Source organism: Rhea americana, unplaced genomic scaffold (genome assembly GCF_003343005.1).
Source record: "Rhea americana isolate MKP2758 unplaced genomic scaffold, rheAme1 scaffold_308, whole genome shotgun sequence".
NCBI lineage: Eukaryota > Metazoa > Chordata > Aves > Rheiformes > Rheidae > Rhea > Rhea americana.
In genome coordinates, this window is record NW_028186433.1 from 629082 (window position 1) to 650148 (window position 21067).

The 21067-nt window shown below is 43.2% G+C and overlaps 1 protein-coding gene across 3 annotated transcripts in view; it reads right to left on the reverse strand.

Moving 5' to 3' along the window:
- Window positions 1-21067, reverse strand: part of TANC2 (tetratricopeptide repeat, ankyrin repeat and coiled-coil containing 2) — a 238284-nt gene that overhangs the window by 144994 nt on the left and 72223 nt on the right. For all 3 annotated transcript variants that reach the window (XM_085309950.1, XM_085309949.1, XM_085309948.1), the window contains exon 4: window positions 2644-2715. In XM_085309950.1, the coding sequence (XP_085166076.1) occupies window positions 2644-2715 (72 nt within the window). The remainder of the gene's footprint in view (window positions 1-2643; window positions 2716-21067) is intronic.

The window sequence follows — 21067 nt, forward strand, 5'->3', positions numbered from 1 at the left end:
AGCAAACAGGACAGTGCTGCTGCTCAGCAGAGTTCCAAAGGTGGAGTCTGATGCCACCTTGGGTCTAAATTTCAGCTGGCAGTCAACCAAAAGATGCAGAGGTTCCACTAATGCACTTGATCATAGTTCTTCCAGGAGGCCATAATTTGAAAGCATGCTGCTCCAATAAAAAAAGAGTCCGACTTCTCTCAGCGGTGCATTGCCAATTGTAATTATTGGCTCCGCATATAGCTTATCTTACATAAGCTAATACAGGACCTTGCTTTACTCAAAAGGATTTTTGAGAGCTGAACACCTCTGCTGACTCTGCATGGTTGTTCATAACCGTCTCCCAGTACTAGGCCCATAGCTAAAAGATGAACGAATGCAAACCACTGGCAGCAGTACCAAATTTGGCATTCGCAGATTGGGCTGGCACTGACAAAAAGGACCTACAAAGTTACTTTCAAAATATATCTGGCGCCAGACACACACATTCAAAGATTTGCCATCATTGATAATGATTCTTAAAATCAAAAGTTGTAGTTTCTTAAGACCATGTTTTTGGTTTCTTTTGAAACTATAAATGCTATATAGTTTAAATAAGTTTAAATAATAGTGAGGTTACTGCTTCGTTTCAAGCTGGCTGGTTTACCTGAGCATAGTAAGGTCTCTGAACCCCTCCTCATGAAAATACTTGTTAACACATGCAGACTGGTAGGAACTTATGCATATGGAACTGGGCAAGGTTAAAGATGCTGCTTCTGTGGAGCAAGAGAGCCTTCTCCTCCATCTCCTCGCACAATTTACATGAGATGAAAGAAAGGGTTAACTCCAGGCTTAAAGGAGCAGGAAGAGAAGAAGGAAGTGGAAAAAGCTCTCCCTCTTCCTTCCTCTCCCAACGTGAGGAGGGAATACAGTCAGCAAGCAAGGCAGAACTGATAAAGGTAGCATTTTTTGTTAAACAGCAGCACTATGCTGTAGCAGGACACGTGAGCAATCTCAACGCATGAGTTTTGTTATATGGGAAGGACAGCCTAGGTCTACAGTCACATGTACTGATCCAAATGGGAATATTCCGTGCAGAAGTTTCCGTTTCTCGGAGAAGTAGGAAGGTATTTTGCATGTTTCCCTTTTGCTTTTCTGTCCTGCCCTGTTCCCAGCCATGCTAAAACTGCCTGTGAACTATGGCTTTTCCTAAAGTCATACAAAGCAAATTAAGTGAGCTCCTCGGGAGGAATTACATTCTTTACAGCATTGCATTTTAATGGAAACTGAAACAGGTGTGTTATTTGTTTGGCAAGCAAGTATTTTGAAAAAAATATTTATATATAAGATTTCCTCAAATGAGTATTTTCCCACAGCAACCCAAGATTCAGCATAATATACAGAAATGCATGCTGAGAGAATAACAGTATCTGAAATGAAGGCACTGCAATCCAGTAGGCAACTCTGAAATCAGCAGGCTCATCTGGGCTGCTGTGTCTTCTAAAAACAAGCTTACAACCAAACCCCAAACAAATGAAAATGTCATAAGGACTAACAGCAAAGAAAGCGGGCAAGTCTCTGCCTTTGAAAGCAATACTATAGGAACTTCACTTGAACTAACAGTGTTTGGGAAAGGACTATTCATTTTGTATTCTGTAACAAAATCATCCAACGTCAATGCGATTCGAAGGCAAGCTCTCACTAGAGACATGCAGCTATAAATTCCCTTGCTTCTTTCTTATTTCAATTCCTCTACTTTAATAAATGAAATTTTAAAATTAATATTACAGAGAGTCTATGTTAACATAAAGCAGTTTCAGCTGTTGACATTTCACAGGGTTTCATGGTTATAGTTCTAAACTCTTATTCCCCCTAATTCTGATTACAGGCTTCAATCACTTGCAGTAATTTCGCCTGGGCAACACTGGAACGCTGCCAAAACCGAATAATGCTCTGGAGAATACGTCTCTATAATAAGTCATTAGGACACCATGACAACAACAGAGTGGCGTCTAAATTAAAGGAAAATTATTGCTGCAATCTGAAGCAGAAAACGAGTCAACGCATAGAGCACCTACTAGAGAGCTGTGTTTCCGTAGGGTGCTTTTTAATCAGTCTCGTGAGCAGTGTAAAGATACCTGCATTTTCACAGCCCTCATAAACGAGCAAATACTTAAAAACTTTTAAACAAGCTACTTCTGCAGATACAGAAGCCAGCCCAGAGCCAAGAGCTGCTGGGGTCGGAGACAACTCTCCTTGCTACGCAGCCGCAGCAGTGGCTTTAACCACCGAGGCTACTGCAGATTATGGGTCCTCGGCAACGAAAGAGTTGGTAGACGAACTACGCAAGGTCTCTCCTTTGCGATCAGGGAGGAAGGCACTGTTCACCCCTGGATTTGCTTTGGCATGCGATGAGCACTCTTTACACCACCCTGTCCCTCTGACTGCAAAACAGAGGTGCAAGGAACTTCGCTGGGCCAGAAATTATTCCAAACTGTAGGAAGATGGCCAGCTTTGTGCTCCGAATCTTAATAAATTTGCACCTATTGGAATGATCACAATGGTTACAAAAATTCCAGACAAATGGACAGCCTACGAAAAATAGAAAACGGATGAATAAAAATGGCCAAACAAATGAGAAACAAGTTGCTACAGGAGAACAACGCTCATGTTTACCTTGCCCAGATCGGCTCTGGCGGGAGTCTACACTTGCCTGTCTTCGGTCTGGCGGCTCCTCGCTCCCTCCATCTGCACGAGAACCAAAACAGCAGAGGTAGAACATCAGAGTGGACAGGTCAGGCAGATGCAACTTCCCCTCGAGTACCATCGCGGCGCCCGCATGACCTAGGCTGGCCTCGCCACGCAAAGGGACCCTGGGACAAGCTGGCTGCAGACTCCTTTGCTCTCTCTTCCAATTCCTCCCTTGCTCACTCAAGTTAAATCCTCAGGAAATAAGGAGGCTTTAAAAAAAGTATATATACATACACACACTTATTTTTAATTTTTCCTGCTGTCTCCACAAATGCTGGAATGAAATAGAAACGAAATCGTGCATCTCTACTTTGTTCCTTCACTTTGGATCGTTTTATCAAAATATAAAAAAAATTAGCGTATGATGAAATAGGTCCAGGAAAATAAATAAAGAAGATCCTTTTGAATTTGTCTCCTTTTAAAATTGTCAGCTAAAAACGGAGAAGGCAGGGAGGAACAAGAACACTGTTCATTAAATCCCCTTGAAACTGTTTAGGAAAGCAGCTAGCATTAACAAGTAACAAATCCATCCAGATAAACGCAGAGAGGGGCTTTGTGCGCAATATTATACAATTAATTACATGCTGGTCTTCATCGATCAACTGACTAGATTAGAAACAATAGATACGCACATCAATACAGACGTTTGAGCACACGCGGTCCGTGCAAGCAGAAAGCAGAGAGGAGCGTAGCCGAAAAGCAAAGCCAAGCACTTAAAGTGAAGGGCGCGTTAGCCCTTCCAGGGTGGGGGAAGCTTTTACTACCTTCAAAAATAGTTTTGAAGTAACTGAATTCTTACAGAGCTGCAATAACCAATTTTTAGAATTTGTACTTTTTGATTGCAATAAAAGCTGTCTTTGATATACTTCTACAGATACATATAATCAAAGGTTGTTCTTTTTCAAGGCGGAGGGCGTTACGCCTCAAAATCGATTCAATTTTGTCAACTCATACACAAATTACGTCTGTTGTCTGGTTTGAAGGATAAATTGTATATTGGAGCGTAACGGCAGAACTGATAAGGTGAACGAAACGCAAGTCTTCATCCCCAAGGAGATGCAAACACAGGAAATGGGCTACGTAGAGGTTATTTTATTTTATTTCATTTTACTTTATTTTATTTTCCTTTTCCTCGGGCCTCGGTTTCACCCAAGCACTGGCCAGGCCTCTTGAGCGGGTGCCAGCAACGCAATTCCCTGGCACCTCCGTGGTTCGCCCGACCGCGGCACCGCCTCCTCAGCAAGCTAACGCGACCTCCGCAGCCCGTCTCCTACGGCACGGCGCACGCTCCGATCCGCCTCGSAGCCTGCCCGCCGCCGGGGAGACCGCAGACCACGATGTTTTCCCTGACTCATTTTTCTATTSTGGTTGCAAGCAGGATGTGACATTGCAAATAGCACCACAGCTCTGACACGTCCAAGGAGCCCTCGCTAGCTGGGACGCATCCTCTTGGGTTGCTTACGCCAGGTCTTCCTACAGCCCAGTTAGCATAGAGCAGTACTACCCTAAAACAGGATCAGAGGCCAGTATCTCTGTATTTTCACTTGTGGCACACAGTGCTGTTCTTTGCGTACAGATGGAGTCACCACCACCAAAGGCCCCCCGGCTTCGAGCCCAGATTGACAACCTCCAAATCCCAAAGAGAACAAATAAGTATTTATACCTAAAGACTCGAACACGTGTCTGAAAAAGACACAAGAGATTTGCAAGTTAGTTAAAAAAAAAGTTTATAAAGGACTTCAAGGCCTAATTTTGGCTTAAAACACGATACTACAGTAAGCCACCACTGCTGGGCAGTATGAATCCTGGAGATGAAGGAACAGATCAAGTATGGACCCATGCTCCAATTTTTTTTTCCTTTTGCATAATTGCGCTGCACCAGCCACAGCTTAATCAAGGCCCTTTAGGATGAGACACGATCAGGATTGGAGAGAAGAGCACCAAGAGCAGCAGAAAAAGGCCAGACTGTAGTATAAGACATCATATTACTGGAGTAACATCGCTTTATCCCTGTGCGATCCACTTCCTTTTCAGTAGCTTAAATTATTAAAAATCTCCACTGAGCTAGAGCGGAGGAAGCAAGATGAAGACTTCCGAAATCAAGGCTTCAAAGCACGCGTTGCCTTCGCAGCCTCAGCATCGTTCGCGTTCAACAGGAGCAGGAAGAACCGTGCCTCGGCGAGGAGCTCCCGCCGGCCGCCGTTTAGACCGAGGGCTTTCACCCACCACCTCAGCAGGCAGCCAAAGTCCAGCTGCGTCTGCTGCAACGGAATAAACCTAAGGGACAAGCACGCTCGGCCCCAAACGAGCAGATCCTGGTCTCCGGGAAGCAGCTCCCCGGTCGAAGCGAAGTGGTTCTTTCCTTCGTGCACGTACCAAACGCACGCTGGCAGCTCTGATGCAGGTAACACCAGACGACCGGAGGCAGCCCTGCTCGAATACTTCACGTGTGAGCAGGAATTCATCTACCTAAAATCACTTGGAAGGACCGCTGATCYGTGGGTGCTGCCTTCGGTGCGGTGGCAGCAGAGACCGGAGCGAGGGTGAAACACCCTGTGGCTTTTCAATACGTTTTGAGACCAAATATCACCGGGGTACAGCTTTCCCCTCGCGCTTGGGTGCAGGAACGCGTGCACACATAGACATGCGTATTTAACACGTGTAAATAAAACCACAGGGTCGCTGCACTAGCGTAAGGCAGCCGGGCAGCCCCGATCCTGGTTTTCCGAGGCCTTGGAAGGCTGCGGAGGGCTGACGTCTCCCACGCGCCATGCCCTGCGTAATCCAAGGAAAAGCAGCAGCAAACCTGGGAGCATCCCACTGGCTGCTCTCCGCTGCAGGAAGGCACCTTCTCCCTCCCAAGCAGGAGCTGGGAAACGAAGAACACTTCCAGTTTAAAATATACATAAATAGGAACAAATCAAAGTCAGGTAGTGAAAAAGGCTGGTACCTATGGAATTGAAGACGTAGGGAGCAAGGCAGAGGCTTGCAAGAAGGTAAGGATCAGCCCTTGGTTAAGGCTTGAACGATGGAAGTGTTTGATTTCTCTGTCTTTGYTACAAATCAACATTTTGAGCACATCCCATTCCCTGCAGCGGAAGAGCAAGGTTACTAGGGAACAATACCACACAATTACATAATTAAAGAGTTATCTTAATATACGTGAAAAAAAAAAACATTACTGTTGCTAAGGGAACATTACTTCTCACGTTTTCCGAGCGCTCGAGTTTACAGCGTTGGTAGCGTTCACCCTCGTGTGCGCATCAGGACTCTCAGTCAAACATTTCCACAGCTCTTATTTACGGGTGAGCGGAGGTATCTGTTGCTGTTTGCTTGAGTAATGTTCAGTATTGATAGGTGGGAACCAACAACCGTCTGGACAACAGTTTGCACAAACCATCACTTGTCAGAGCTGCAAACGACTTGGTTACCGTGAAGGTTTCAGACGCGGTGAAAGGCCACGGGTTCGCGCAAAAGCCTTAGGTCCGACATCCGAAAGGCTTCGTGGAGGTGTATCGGTGGAGGAATCAGGGCTAGCAAACACGGCAGCCGCGTTAACTGAAAACAAGAATCGGGACAGACTGGGCGGACCTGGTTAAGGAGCTTCTGAAGAGGCTGCAATGCACAACAGAGAACAGCGAGTTTTCACTAACGTCCCAAGGGAAATAGGAATGACAGCAAAATACTGACACAGTGATCAATATTAGCTTCCATCCAGCACTTAGAGGAAGGAAAACTTTTGGCATCTTTTAAGTAACTTAATCTAAGGAAAGCCACCAAGATTTATGTTTTRATTTCCAAAAGATGCTATCTCATTCGGTAGCTAATATCCCCCCAGCTACAGCAGGCAAATGCCAGGGTCGGAGTGCCAGGGAGAGCCAGCTGAGCATCATACAGCAAGCGACTAATTGCTATTAATTCCTTCTCTCAATTACAAAGAGATTAAATAATCGCCGCCGCCACCACCACCACCACCGTGTTTAGCAGCAGCTTCAGGGCAGCAGATTGGCATTAGAAACGCGTCGGAGAAACGCCTGCATCCCATCATCCTTGTATCCCCCCCCCCAATTCCACCACTTCTCCGTTAAGACCGACAGCACAGCAAATCCTCTCCATCGCGCACAACAACCGTACGCTTTGAAGGGACCGTTCCCAAGGGGAAGGAAAACGCCGAGGGGTTCCCGATCCTCCGCAGTAAATCCCCGCCCAGCCGGGAGCGGAGCTGCCTGCCGCCGCCAGCCAGGGGCAGCTGCAGCAGCACGAGCGGATGTCAGCAAACACCCCGGCACCCTCAGCAGCGCCCCGCTCCCGGGTGCTCRCGTTAAAGGCAAAGACTACAAGTTTGAAATAAAATGAGGCGCCAGCAGCCTGATGTTCCCATTCCTCTTTGATTAAAACAGTGCGTACAACATCTAGGTGACTAAGTGTCTTTTCATTTTTTTCCCCCCTCTGACAAAGCAATTTTTAACGTAGAAAAATAAAAGGGTGGGTCAGCCTCCTTTACGCATGCCGGGAAATCTGCTGCAGGAACTGACTGCATTAGACATGGCATTGCTCTGGCAGCAGTTGACAGCGARTGCTCCGTTATAACAGCTTCTAAATCAATACTTTAAATATATACGTGTGTGTATATGTATGTATGTGTATATATATATATATGTACACACACACACACACGTGTGTGTGTATGTACATCTGCAGTATATAAAAATTGCATTTGGAAAACACACACCACTCACGGAAAGCCAGCCCAGGAGTCAGCAGCCGACCTGCTTCCAGCCGAGCCCGCGATCCCCRCAGCCACGAAGGTGCCTCCTGCGCACGACGCAACGCCGGGCGAGGCGGCTCGCAAGGGCCACCGCGATTGCGGAGCACAGACGCACGCAAAAAAATAAATAAAATCAAAGTGCCGGCGGGGCTCGAAGCACGCGGCAACGGGAGCCGGAGCGGTGCCGGGACCCGTGGGCATCGCCGCCGCCGCCGCGCCTCGGTCTCCGCCGCCCTGGCAAGCGGGCGGCAGCCAAGCCCAGCGTAGGGGACCTAGTTGCAAATCTTTTTTTCCAGCAATCCCCACGGATTCGAGCCAGGCTAAATAATGACATGTTCTAAATGCCACTGCCTGTTAGTCTCCCGGAGGTGATTTATGCCTGCAAAGAGGTAAAAGCATACGCAAACTGAGCAGGAGGGAAGGCTGCACAGAATACATTACTCAGAAGAGGAAAATTTTAGCCCAAATCTCTCCCTCATTATTTAGTTTGCAAGGGCAGCCTCTATTTCAGAAAACAAATATAAAATTATATAAGATCTATGTTAACTAACAAACTGAAAAAGCACCTAACGCTGCCAGGTGCCTCCGCAGGGGGGTGGGTGCTGGCAGGGGGACAGGATTTTTACCAGGATGGAACTGAACGATTCAGCTACGTTATTAAAGGCCGAGGCAACAACAAAAGCTCCAACCTTTAATTTTTCCAACGTGCCGAATCCCATACGAACATCTCTGCTAATTTACACTAGTCAAAAGAAATACAAAATACCCTATTTCTGTGTGCTATTACTCTCAGGCCATTGGTGTTAAACACACTGTTTTAGGTAAGTTATTTCCTATTCATCTCTTTTACACGCATTACATTAACAGATCTGTGGTCAGTGCTCAAGCACACACACCAGCAGCAAACAAGGCAAGTCGAGGAATGAAATTTGAAAATGCCAGAGAGGGAAAAAGCACTCCTCAACTGTCCCAGTACCCTTGAATTATGGAAATGCTTYCATAAATGTATGATTAAATTTGGTAATTACTAATAGAGTCATCACCAAAAGACTTTGTTCCCGACTTTTTTTTGCAAACAAAACGCTAATATTGGAGATGGCAGACTGTGTTTCAAAATGTTCCAGCTAAAGTGGAACAATATACTTGTAATACAGATAAGTATTTTTACCTTATTATATTTTAAATATAGTCCCGTAGGACACACGAGCAGTATGCAAACGAAGAATTAGTGCGAAAGTAGGGTATGCATCGAGTCCTCTGGGGTTCGAGATTAATCTCGAGTACCATGAAATGTGCAATATTAGACACAAATTACTTCTAATTTAGAAATACAGAGTCACAGCTATAGCAGGGAAAGATACAGTTCAAAAACAATAAATTAATAAGCTTTATTAATACTCCTAAAGACCAGAATATGAGTAAACCATCGCTAGCTTATTCCATTCAAGCTTATGAAATCAGATTACAGAAAATTCTCTGTAATTATAAAAGATCTGTACTTTTTATACACCATGCACTTTAGAATGGCATCAGTAAGTACATTATCGAAGTTAATAAACAAAGCCCAGCTAACTTCAATACCTGCACTCTATCAGAGCTCATTAAGGAGCAATCTAACGAACAGAAAGCACTCTGTAGTCACAGCATCATTCTTTAATTGCTCCAAATGGCTGTGAGAAAGCGTAAAACCACACGTACGGGCGCGCGCCAGAGCCACGGTGAAAGCAAGAGAAGCGAGCACCTCGGCCCAGTTTGCAGTCACAAGATTATTTGCTCAATTTTGAAATTTGTAGGCCTTCATCCAGTTGCGCACTTGTGTTCCTTGTGTTTGCTTCCTAAATTTATTTAAAAAAACAGTAAGCATAGATTTTCACGCTGAAGATTTCAGTCGTTTTTATTTTTAATCCCTAGGTTTTAAAAACAGTTATTTACCCTTAAGTTTGAAAAGTTTGGAAAGGAGATGATCTTCTATAGAACAAGAGATGCCCCAAATTGCCCATGACTACTTTCTCTCACGTAGACACCCTTACATGGACCAAGTAGACGCTAATTTTCCTCCTTAAAGAGAGGATGTTCATGGGACCAAGAAAGGGCAGGACTCGAACTCGACATGAGATTAGCTTAGTTAGGCAAATTTTCAAAAGCATCAGACTTGTTTTGACTCCTTAATTTCATCAACTTTCAGTGCAATTCGAGTTCTTGAATCATGTCCATGCTTCTAAAAACTTCAACTACGAGATCTCGGCTCACTGTATTTTATCTGAGTAATTTTGTTAACAGTTATTGTTCAAATTTTCAGTATTTGTCTCAAACTATTTTGATGAGCAATCTTTATCTATACTTACGACGAAGAAGAGAGATAGCGTTGCTAGTTCCTTGTTTTAATCGTTTAAGTAAACATAAAGTTGGTCTTCTTGGAAAACTACATAAAAGTTAATGGGGYAGCGTAGGAAGTAATCAGCTGAATGTAATGTTTACTGTCACGAGAACAGAAAGCTACTAATTTGCAGCGATCTAAGTGCATCAACTTACAATTTTTTGGGGAAATTATGTTTCAAGCTCCTATGGGGGCAATACAGGATCATCCAATATAAGCGGATAAAAGATCAACAGTTGCAACCTTCATGGAGAAGGCAAAAAGCACCTGACTCCTCCAGCAGACCTCAAACGGAAGCAGAAATGTTCTAGGGAAAGGAGAGCTGGGATTTTATCCACCTGCTCTATCAAGGGTAAGGAACTGCTCCTGATGGTTCGAAGCAAGCTGACCCAAGCTATTAAAATACAAAATAATTTGACTGATGTGGCAGTAAAGGTAAACACTCTTTATAATAAACACTTCTTTTACAAGACAATTACTGGACGTGGTACTGATTTGACAAAGGAAATTATGTTTTTCTCAACTTGCTTGCCAGTTCTAAAACAGCGATAGTATTTTGTTAATTGTTTTTAAGTAATTTAAAGTGAGCATCGTACACTTACCTGCTTGACTCAGAGTACAGTGAATGCTTCAGTATTTGTTTCAGAAGATTAAAATACCTGCTGTGCTACTGAAGGCAGAGGATATGATCACAATAATTCATTTATAACAGAATCCAAATGCACCGTAATGCCATCCAGCAAAACATTCCTAGGCATCATTTCGCATCTTATTTCTAGCTCTTACTTTTGGTCTGAGTGGTAGGTGAAGATCTTCCGTTAACCTACCGTGACACCTAGGAGATATATGAGGTATAGAGGCAAGGGAGATGTGTTGCCTCCACAGACTGTCAACCTGGACCTTCTTTGCCCTGAATTTTCCTTTATTCAAACAGAACAAGACACACACACACACACATTAAAAAAAAAAAAAAAAAGAAAGAAAGAAAGAAAAACACCTGAGCAATTTCTAAAAGCCCAAAGGGTCTTTCCCAAGTATTTCTCTTTCACCAGTGACAGGTTTTGCTCCAGCAAATCAGCATTATATCATACAACAAAAATGCAGCTCAAAGCTGAGGAAAACACTTGGGAATTCAAGCTTCCAACATCTGCGGCACAGATGACACACACTAGAGAGCTGGTACGAAAAGAAACTCCGTTTCAAGCAACACGTTCAAAGCTAGAGCCTCATTCCTTACTGATGCCAATACCGACTCGGAGGGCAGCTYGGTCCCCTAATTTGTAATTGGGTCCGAAACATGCTTTGCCCARAAGAGCAGAGCAGCTCCTTCCCCTTCTTTTACCACCCCAGAGCGGAGTTTCCCATTTTCTGCTGCTGAGAGCTCCTCGGAGGCAGAGGAAGCACGTCCCTTTGCAGGCAGGTGCTCCAGGAGGTGGCGGGGTGTCGGTGGCCACAGTCCCCCCAGACGCCCTGCCACGCGCGGAGGCTTTTTCCAACTCATCGTGAACCTCCGTGCCTCAAACGCAACGCGGAGCAGAGCTTCCCCTGGGGAAAYGTGGCTTCAGCTGGCCTTACTCAGTACCACCGGAGCTCCTAGGAGGCATAGCCCAGGCCAAAAGTTAAACACCAACAAAGATATGCAAACAAGTGTGTTTTCACTGATATTAAAATCCTATTTATTTATTTATTTTAATAGCAAAATATCACTCTAGCCCTTTGAAAGGCACAGCCTGCTTCATCTTGAGATAAGGAGCTCCCAATTTCAAACTTAATGAGCGTAGAATTAATTGTGGTGTTAGCATATACAAACAGAAYGGTTTATAAACTGCTTCACTCTCCAACTGGAATAGATACAATGCCTATAAATGTAGCAAGGAAAAAAAAAAACGAGCTAGGAAAACTTATGAAAAAAGTAACATGCATCCTTCAAAAGGCAATCGAAGATCAACCCTACTGACCGGGCAGTCGTGCAGCTTTCTAAGACTCGCCACGAGCTGGGCAAGTTCTTGGTTCTGCTCGCGACACCTTCCAGTACTTGGTACGGGAGCGTACGCACATTAGAGAGGAAGAAACGGGGCAACACAGAGAGAGAAAAAGGAGGATTAGTGACGACTGACTTCTGAATTCCCTCCTTGTCATCACAGACTCGATATGCTTTCGCTCTCCATCTGCAAATTATAAAATACTTGTCTACTTTAATAAGGCTGTCTTGGGCCTTTAGCAACCACAAGCAGTTTGAGCTTCAAATAAAAAAGCATGACAGAGACTGATTATTCCAACTGGCTAAATATGTCAAAATGTAATTAACTAAAAACAATTAACAGTACACACAACACATGCGTCTATCAGCTAGAACAAGAGTTACCTAGTCTTAGCAGGAGGGCAAATTATGTCTTCAGATTTGCACGCACTCCTCTAATTAAAAACTCAAACAACATTTTCGAAAGACTCGGTCCTAAAACTAGTTGAGAAATTGGTACAAGCAACCGAAGCACGAAGTTCCCATTCAAAAACCCCATGTTCCTCCGACGACAGGCAGCGCCCTGCAACCCGCACGCGATGCCAGAAAGCACCTCGGAGCCTCGGGCGGGAGGAGGAGGTGCTGCTGCTCCGGCCCTAGTCGGTGCTTTGCCCCGGCTCGCGCAGCGGCGCTGCTCGCCCCTGCTTTCGCCTGCCGACTCCAACGCTAGTCTACCTACACGTACTTAATTCAATTACCTTGGCCAGCTGTATTGATTCCGCGACGCCTTACAACAGGAAATTGATTTCTGGCAGAGCACACCAGCACTTTCCCGCTACAGTCCGTCACCGTTAATATGTAGTTTGAAACTACRGGCTTCCAGCTTCAGGCGCGCGTGTGATAGCGACAGTCGCGGTGTCACCATTAAACGGTCCTGGGCCTGCTGGTATAGAAGCAGTATCGTTCTCCAAGCCATGCTGCGTCTTTCAGTTTTGAAGAAAGTCATTTAAGTTGCCTCTCAAGCTGAATGAGCTAGCAAAATTACAGCAAGATAACGAAGGAAGAATAAAAGAGGAAAGAAAACCAGAATCCCATCTAAAACCCTTACGTTTCTCAGTATTTCATTATTTTCTAAAACAGATGTAACACTGGATATTTTTTMCATCACCAGCTGCTGTTGCACTCTGCCCTCTTATACTGCAGCTGAGGCATTTTATTTCCRCTGAATGCACCGCCAAGGTGTTTTCTAGAAGCATTTTACAARTTTTGATTGAAGTTATTTCCACCACAAGCAACCAAAAACCTTCTTCCAGTCTGCAATGTCCTAAAATCTGAATATCGCAATTTTAAGAGTTATGCTTAAACACTGAACTAGCAATAATGCAACCCAGACAAGCTGTAGAGTCACCTTTCTTCTGGCTCCTGAGGTTCTAAACCACAACAGAAAAATAACAACAGATTTATATAGTTCTATATATAGATTTGTATCTATGGCTTGTCTTCTGCTTTTTACAATACTGAACTTAGCTCTGAACAAGAAAAGGCAAAAGGGTCTGAAAAGGAAGAACAGCAAAGTGTCAAAACATCACCTCTGGCTGTCCAGCGACAAGTTTACACATGCTGGAGGATGCCACCGCAGTTTGTCACTGCAGAACCAGATTAAACAAGCTGCTGTTGCACTGTATGCAATGTCATAAGCTGCTTTGCGGAGCCCATACATAAATCTTCCTAATTAAGACAATTACAGAAGCCCTTTGCAGTAAAATTTTTTGATTTATCAACCAAGAGATAGAATCACTCTAGTGCTAGCACATTACACAAGACAGCTTAGAAGTATTTTCTGCCACTTAACATGATGCAGGTTACTGGCATCCTAGGAGGTGAGCATGCATTCCCTTCTCCTTCATCGCTTTGGAAAGACAGCGATGTATCTACAGGAAGGCCAAAAAGCTGCTAGGGTTAGGTAAATAAAATAATTTTAGAAACAAAGAATAATTTTTCATGTATCAATATGCCAGCGTGCATCTGGTATGTAAGCTATTCATTAAACAGGCATACGGTGAAGTAGGATCTAGTTTAAGGTGTTTAATGTCACGAGTATTAGTAGTTTAATTAGGGTGCTGCTACTTCAGATTTTATCCAAATGCAAGTCAGAGAGCATGGATCAGTTCAACTGATTCAGCACCTAAAGAAAACAGGGTTTTACTCTGATCATACGATGCTATTGGTATGTATAGCAACAAAAATACTCTTTATTTCCAGATAAAATACAGAACTACAAATAAAGATTCTTACAGAGATAGATAATGTTATCAGAAACAATTAACGAGAGCTTCATTTGGAAAATAGCTTAAATGCAGCTTGGTTTTAAATGATGGGAAACAAAATAATTGCACTATGTTAAAAACCCTCAATTTTTCATCTTAAAAACTGGTTTAAAAAAAAAGGAAAGTAAAAACAGCCTGATGCTTTGTTTTCACATTTTCCGCCTGTGCTTATCTTACCACTACAGATGCAAGCATCTGATGACAGCAGATGGCACAAAATTTCAGAACCAGAAACCCTGGCAGTGGTTAGATAAAACCTTACAACGTCAGGAAACTTTGCAAGGAAAAGACAGTAGAAGCAAGAAATCCCACAGCTCGGCTAACGACCAAACTCGTTTGGAAAAGCATGAAGAAAAATACACTTTACAGGAATATATGCAACATGGCAAAGAAACATCGCGCTTCCAAGCCACGGGTTGACCTTCCACGCTAGACGTGGGATGACTCAGAACCAGCCTGAGGATGTTTCGTTGTATTTGGGTCTTTTGCAGGCGAATATCCTCCTCCTCCCCGGCCGGAAACCAAGGCAGCAGCGGCTCCCGCCACCCCAGTAACCTGCCACGCAGCAAACGCAGGAAGCTCTGGACCACCAGGACAGCGGCACTAGGCGTCTTCAGAGAAGACCGAGACACGTATGAGTCCTTCAGGCAAAGTTACAGCRGACCGAACTGCGCCCGAACGTCCAGGTTTGAGGCCGGTCCTCCGAGGCTCATTCGACGCCACCTCTGCAAAGCCCCGGCGCTCCCCTGCGGGCCTCAGCGCGGGCAGGTAACGCGGCGGTTTTGCGCAGGGAAGTYCGTTAGCTGGTACTGGGCAAACCTYGGCGGCGCCGGGGCGCACGCCCTGCGGCCAGCCCGGCACGGCTCGGCACGGGTTTGCAAGCTGCAGACCCCCTCCGAGACCGGCCCCAGAAACGGGCTTGTTACCCTGCAAGTGGGATCTAAATCCCAAAGCGCACGACTGTTTGACTGCACTTTTCTCACACCCGGATGGAGCCCAACCTTCGCAGACACCCTCTGACACCGTGCTGCTTCTTCAGCTAATGTTTTCTTTATTATCAGCATTATTTTTAATCCTAGGGCTTTCCAGCTTCCACTTCAGCATGACTCTGTCGGTTACAGGGTACATTTCTTCCTCCAGAATAACTTTGCTGGCCACCTTCTGAAAATATTCCCTTTGTAAAGAAGTGCTTGTGGTTAAAGCTTAATTTAACTGCTATAAAACCAGATTATTATGTACCAACCCACACCAAGAGTCCAGGGTTTGAACAGGAATCCCTACACAGGAACATTTTCCTGGTAGTTGTGTTGGTTCACACTGCTCAAACCGTGCGTGATCTTACCTGTGACCAAACCTAGCAGTCACCTTACTGCTCTTTCTTAGTATTTCTTAATTGACTTAATTATTTTTCCCTCATGCTGTCCTACTACCTGAATGAGGTGTAAACCACCTGCTAAAAAATTTGTTTATACTTACCTTTGTTTTGCTTGGCAATTTAATACCGAGACTGTTGGGAGTTGAATTTAATGAGGCCAAGTTTTGCACAGTATTACATTATGTTAAATAATTACACTTAAAAATCACTGCTATGGAGAAGATTATGAAGGAACCTGTTAGTGCTAAAATTATTCTACTTATACAGACCAACTTTGAAGTTTATTAATGGAAGTTTGCAGTGAAACATCTGTTCTGCTGATTAAATAAATTATGACTAAGTTCTCACTTTAGCTTCCTYGAGCAGGCAGCTATTATAAAGCTAGAAAGACTAACTGTATAAAAGTTGTGAAAAGCAGAAAGATGCTCCACACAGAACACAACCAGGTGAAATTATAATCTGAATTTAAATGATCCACTATTTTCAATATCTTTTGGTCTTTAATAAATAAATAAATATTTTTAAGAGACCCAAATGCAAAATTTGGAAGAATTTCTGACACCGGGACTTGTTTTCTAATAGGAAATATTACATCCTCCCAATTTATTTCTCACATTCCAAAAAATCCTCCRTAGATGGTGGCACTGTTGAACATAGGGGAAGATAATCCCAGGCAACTGAAGAGCSTGCAAGCTGCCCCTCGGGTTTCACATCACTGCCCATTAGCACAGAGCCCAGTAAACCAACACTGTAAGGTCAAGAGAAAAATTTAAAATGCCTCAAGACAGACTGATGCACATTTACATTTAGCTTAGTCTCAAGGATGAAACGAGATTCGATACAGCAATAATAAACCTGAAAGCTTTGCTGCAGATATGGAGTAGAAGTCAAAAGAAGGAAAGCACCACCTGAAYACCTAATGGCAAAATCATGTCAAAGTATTTCATCTTTATGGGCAGGTACAAATTCAKCTGATTATCTGCTTTTTTTCAGGCTTTCACAGAGCCAGCTTCTTTAAAAGAACGAACACAGAACTCAAGTGCATTGCACATCACAACAGAAATATCAGAAAACGCTCTACCTTATTATCCCATATCTGTGTAGGTCTACAAAGCTAACAGAAACAAACATTTAGTTTTCTGAAAGGCAATTTCCAGACCTCTCAAAAGCAGAAGCATAAGCAGCGGGAAACTAGCCAATGTACCTAACACACTAAGGTTAACCTAACCACTTTCTGCAAGAGCTTTTTTCTCACAGAGTGCTGGGTGACAGTGTATATAAGCATGCACATATGCCTGCATAGCTGCTCTCCTATTTGAGAAATTTGTTTTTTAAAATATGATAAATTTTAAAATCCAGACAGGCCCATTAAATAATCTAGCCCGATTTCCTGCAGTGTAGAAGCCATATAATTTCATTCAGTTATGCTAGAACTATCTGCCCCTTCTACCACCAAAAAAATCACCTCCCTTCACTTAGCTCCAACGATTATTCATCCTATTAAAACACTGTGCCTTCTTCCTAATTTTAAATTCTCATTTCTGTTTGTGTTCTGTGCTATATGCTATATATTGCTGTGCTACATTAACCAGACGCCTGGCACCTGATACTTCCAAAGATACTTTCAAAATATTTGTATGTCACAGCGAAGTCAGCTCCCACCCTTTCTGATGAACTCAACACCCAGAATTCTTCCTCCGTCAGAGTATGGAATAATTTCCCCATACCTTGAACTTACACTGCAACTTTCTGTATTCTCTCCAGTTTTGCAATAATGTCYAAGACGCTGTTTTCTCATTTCCATTATCTGTGTGCATGCTTGTATGGATGAGTTTGACTCTGATTATACTGTCTTGGGGTAATTAGTAACAGTTAATCATCAAGTAGTTTGCACCCCCCAAGACTCTGTCCTAATTTCCCTTGCATTCAGCAYTCCGACTCTTTGAGAAGTGTGAATTTGATCAAAACCAAGTCCGTACAGAACCCCTGTAAAAACACTCCATGTGATAATCAGTTAGCCTTCAYATTAATTTTGGCTTTGAGATCTGTTTAAAAACAGACCGTGGCTCGTTTTAAAACATATAAAATATCTTTTTAAACAAAATTTTAAAATATCCAGAGCACCTCCACTAACAAAAASCCCACGGCTACTGCATTTATAAAGAACTAAAAAACCACATGCTTCCTGAGACATCTTACACACAGGTACTTTACACAACTGGCAGGGGCTGCTACTGAACTGACTTTTCTTATGCTTCCCAGCACGCAGTATTTCAGCACGCTAGGGATACTGTCTGGCACTTAAAAGGGATGTGCAAAAGTCAGAAGTGAAGAAAAATGAAAAAAATTAACATCAAACTGTTGAAAACTTGCACTAGACTGATCGCTTGAATTATATGATAACCACCACGTAAATATAATTGTATTTATGAATAAAAGTAGGCAGGCAGAGCATCATCCTTGATTTCCTTCTGGATTGAAGACCCTCTGCTAGCAGCTACTTACATGCCTCAAAAGTCCCTAGAAGAACAAAGTCTGCGAGGGGTAAACAGCATCAGCAAGCGCTGCGGGGCGGCGAGAAGCTCAGGTTATCTCCAGATCTCCCTGCCATTTTACTCTCCGAGAACATACACGCACCTTTAGTTTTAGTTATACAGGCTTTAAGCACCAATGCTGGCCAACCAAAGCGTCCTTTTCCACAGTTTCATGGTTTTACTGAATTTAAGCAAGCATCGAACAACCAAAAAGGCGCTCGTACGATGAACATAACCCACCACCCGTTCCGCTGCTTAAAAACTAACTCACCCATTTCATGATCTTTGCAGACGCTAGTGGAAAACAACCGGGCAACATTTCAGGTAAGTCCTAGAGCCCCAAAAACGACAGAATTGCTGTTCTCCTCGGATCAACCCAAATCCTTTTAATGGAACTAAACTGCTTATACAGTAAACATACACTGTAAGCCAGCTGCATTGCTGTAGCGATATGGTCCAGCCGCTCGCCTGAGAGAATTCAATTCTGTATAGATAAGACCTCCCACACTTAATCCCTACATCGACATTTATGGACAAAACAGGCGGCCTTCGGTTGCCTGGCAAGTTAAGCTATTTGCACAACCCCAATTACCTCATTCACTTCACCATACCCAACACATACCTGGCTGCTTTTCGGCATTGCTTCCAAAGCCCAAAAATTACATATGCTTTTATCCATAGCCTTTAAAAACAGATTACCTACAGCTTTTAAAGATAAGTGTTAACAAAAAAAAAAAGGCATAAGGATCAAAGCAGCTCTGGCAGCCTGGCCCCTCTGCTCAAGCACCAGCAAAGGGGTTAGACCCTATAGACAGAGAAGAGCCAGGGCTTAAAAGCAGCAGACTAAGGAACAACATTGTTACATCCAGTGTACACAGATGTGATTTGCAACACAGTAGGAATTAAAATATTGATAGCAGATTAAATTTATATGCAAATTGCACTATCTTGGTACAAATGCACTTGAAATATATTTATTTTGCTTTCTGAAGACAAAAAATACCACTTTGCTGCAGGGCAGAAAGGTCCATCTTCATCCCAAATTCTACGTGGTATTATATTACAGAGAGCTTCAAGTCCTCAGAGTGAGGAGGGGAAGGAAGAACAAGCCAAAATAATAATTTGTTAACCTTCAGTTGTAGTATGATCTGTAATTACATAAAAATAGCATCTTCTTTATACCTAACTCTTCCTGCATTTGGGAAGTCTCACAGCTGCTTAAGCAACTGCTGAAAATTACGTCTTTCTCAAACAGTTGCATCTTAGCTAGAACAGTCAAATACACTACACAGCCAAATTCAATCCTTTCTTCTTAACTGACATCAACCATTACAGCAGGCCAGTAATCATATTTATTCATCCCCACTACGGGACACAGGGATACTGAGTGGCAGCACAGCTCAATCTGTAGATTTCTGATTACCACTAGTAGCATAACAAGAACGAATGAATCCCTTTAAACCTTTCTAGAGATAAATTCCAGCCTCTAAAAGATAACAGCGTTCTAGGGTGCAAAAAGCCCTCTTTCATTTAAACAGCTCACTATTTGCCTCTCTTGAGGCACATATGGGAGCAACAAAAGTATTTTGTTGCTTAAAAAAAAAACTAAAAGGCTTGTTTGTTTATTAGAGGTGTTTAGGATGGTGTCTCTATTCTTTCTATCAGGGAAACCGAACGACAGAGCAATCTAGGTTGGGACCTCTGGGGTTCATCAGGTCCAACTCCCCCCCCCCATTCATAGCAGGGCCAATTTAGACAAGGTTGCTCATGGCCTTATTCTTAGCTGTTTTGATCTTTGTGTAATGTGTTCAAGAAAATGGTGTGGGCCAAGCACAGTTACCCGTATGACTCACCTTTTCCTTTTCATCCAAACCCGAAAGAAAAGCTTCAGACTATGCCAGGTACCTATCACAGATCCCTACGTCTCCACTTCAGGGAGGCTGTTCTGCTGAAGTTGCAACAAAATTAACTCAAAAAGCTACTAAAGCAGATAGACGCATACCGTTTCTTTGACATCTGCCACCTCTTTAAGCATCAGGTCAATAAGGAAACACRTAACGATGGCAAGTCTATGGAGGAGAAGGAAAGAAAGGCTTTCACAAACCTTATCCAGCATCTAAGCAACAGCAGAAAAAATAACCTGCAACGTGCCTGCCTTACACAGTGCATTAGCCCCAGGCAACTCAAATACATTCTGTTGATAAGGACTAATCTATATTCTAAGAAAACTTCTATTTCAAAGGAAATGTTTTGGTTCCCATGATGTAACTGTGTCTCTCTAGCTATGACTAATAGCAGGAATACAGACAAGAATACGCGGTAATTGCAAAGGGAGCACACATCAATAGCCAGTCCCAAATTTAAAAGGTGATAATACATCTTTCAGACTGTCAGTAGGGAAAAATCTACTACCACATACTGAACATCTGCAAAAGAGACATAACCAGTTTTGCTCTAAAACAGTCAAATCTTAGTTATACAGTGCTTATTTTTCAGAAAAGACAAAAACCTTCTTAAAGCTTTAAAGTGGAGCACCATCAGCGGAGCACCATCTTAAAATCAGTTTCTTAAAACATCCAACAGTCTGAACGAAATATAATAAAGCACGTTCTTCAGTAAGGAGATGCCTAATTAGTCCACCTTGTTTGGTTTTAAATATTTACTAAACAGGCCTCTAAGCCAGCCTTGCTGGCACTAGCTTTAACTGAACCCATGGTCTCTGAGCAAAAGGGTTTTTTCCAGATTCACCTGGAGAGGAAGGAAAAGAGAGCAGGCCCAGAGATTCCTCCAGTAGACGTAAGATCTCTGTATCTAATAGCCCTCAGTGGACTGCTTTGCAACCCACCAACTTACACAGCAGCTTAGTGTGGTTTGTTCTCCGCTTTTTCCTCTCTAAAGTATTAGTGGGGGAAAAAAAAAAAAAAAAAAACACTCCTAACTCTATGCTACAGCAGTGTTTTCCTAATTGCTTGTTTTCCCTTCAGAAAGTGTATTTCGAGTACTTGAGT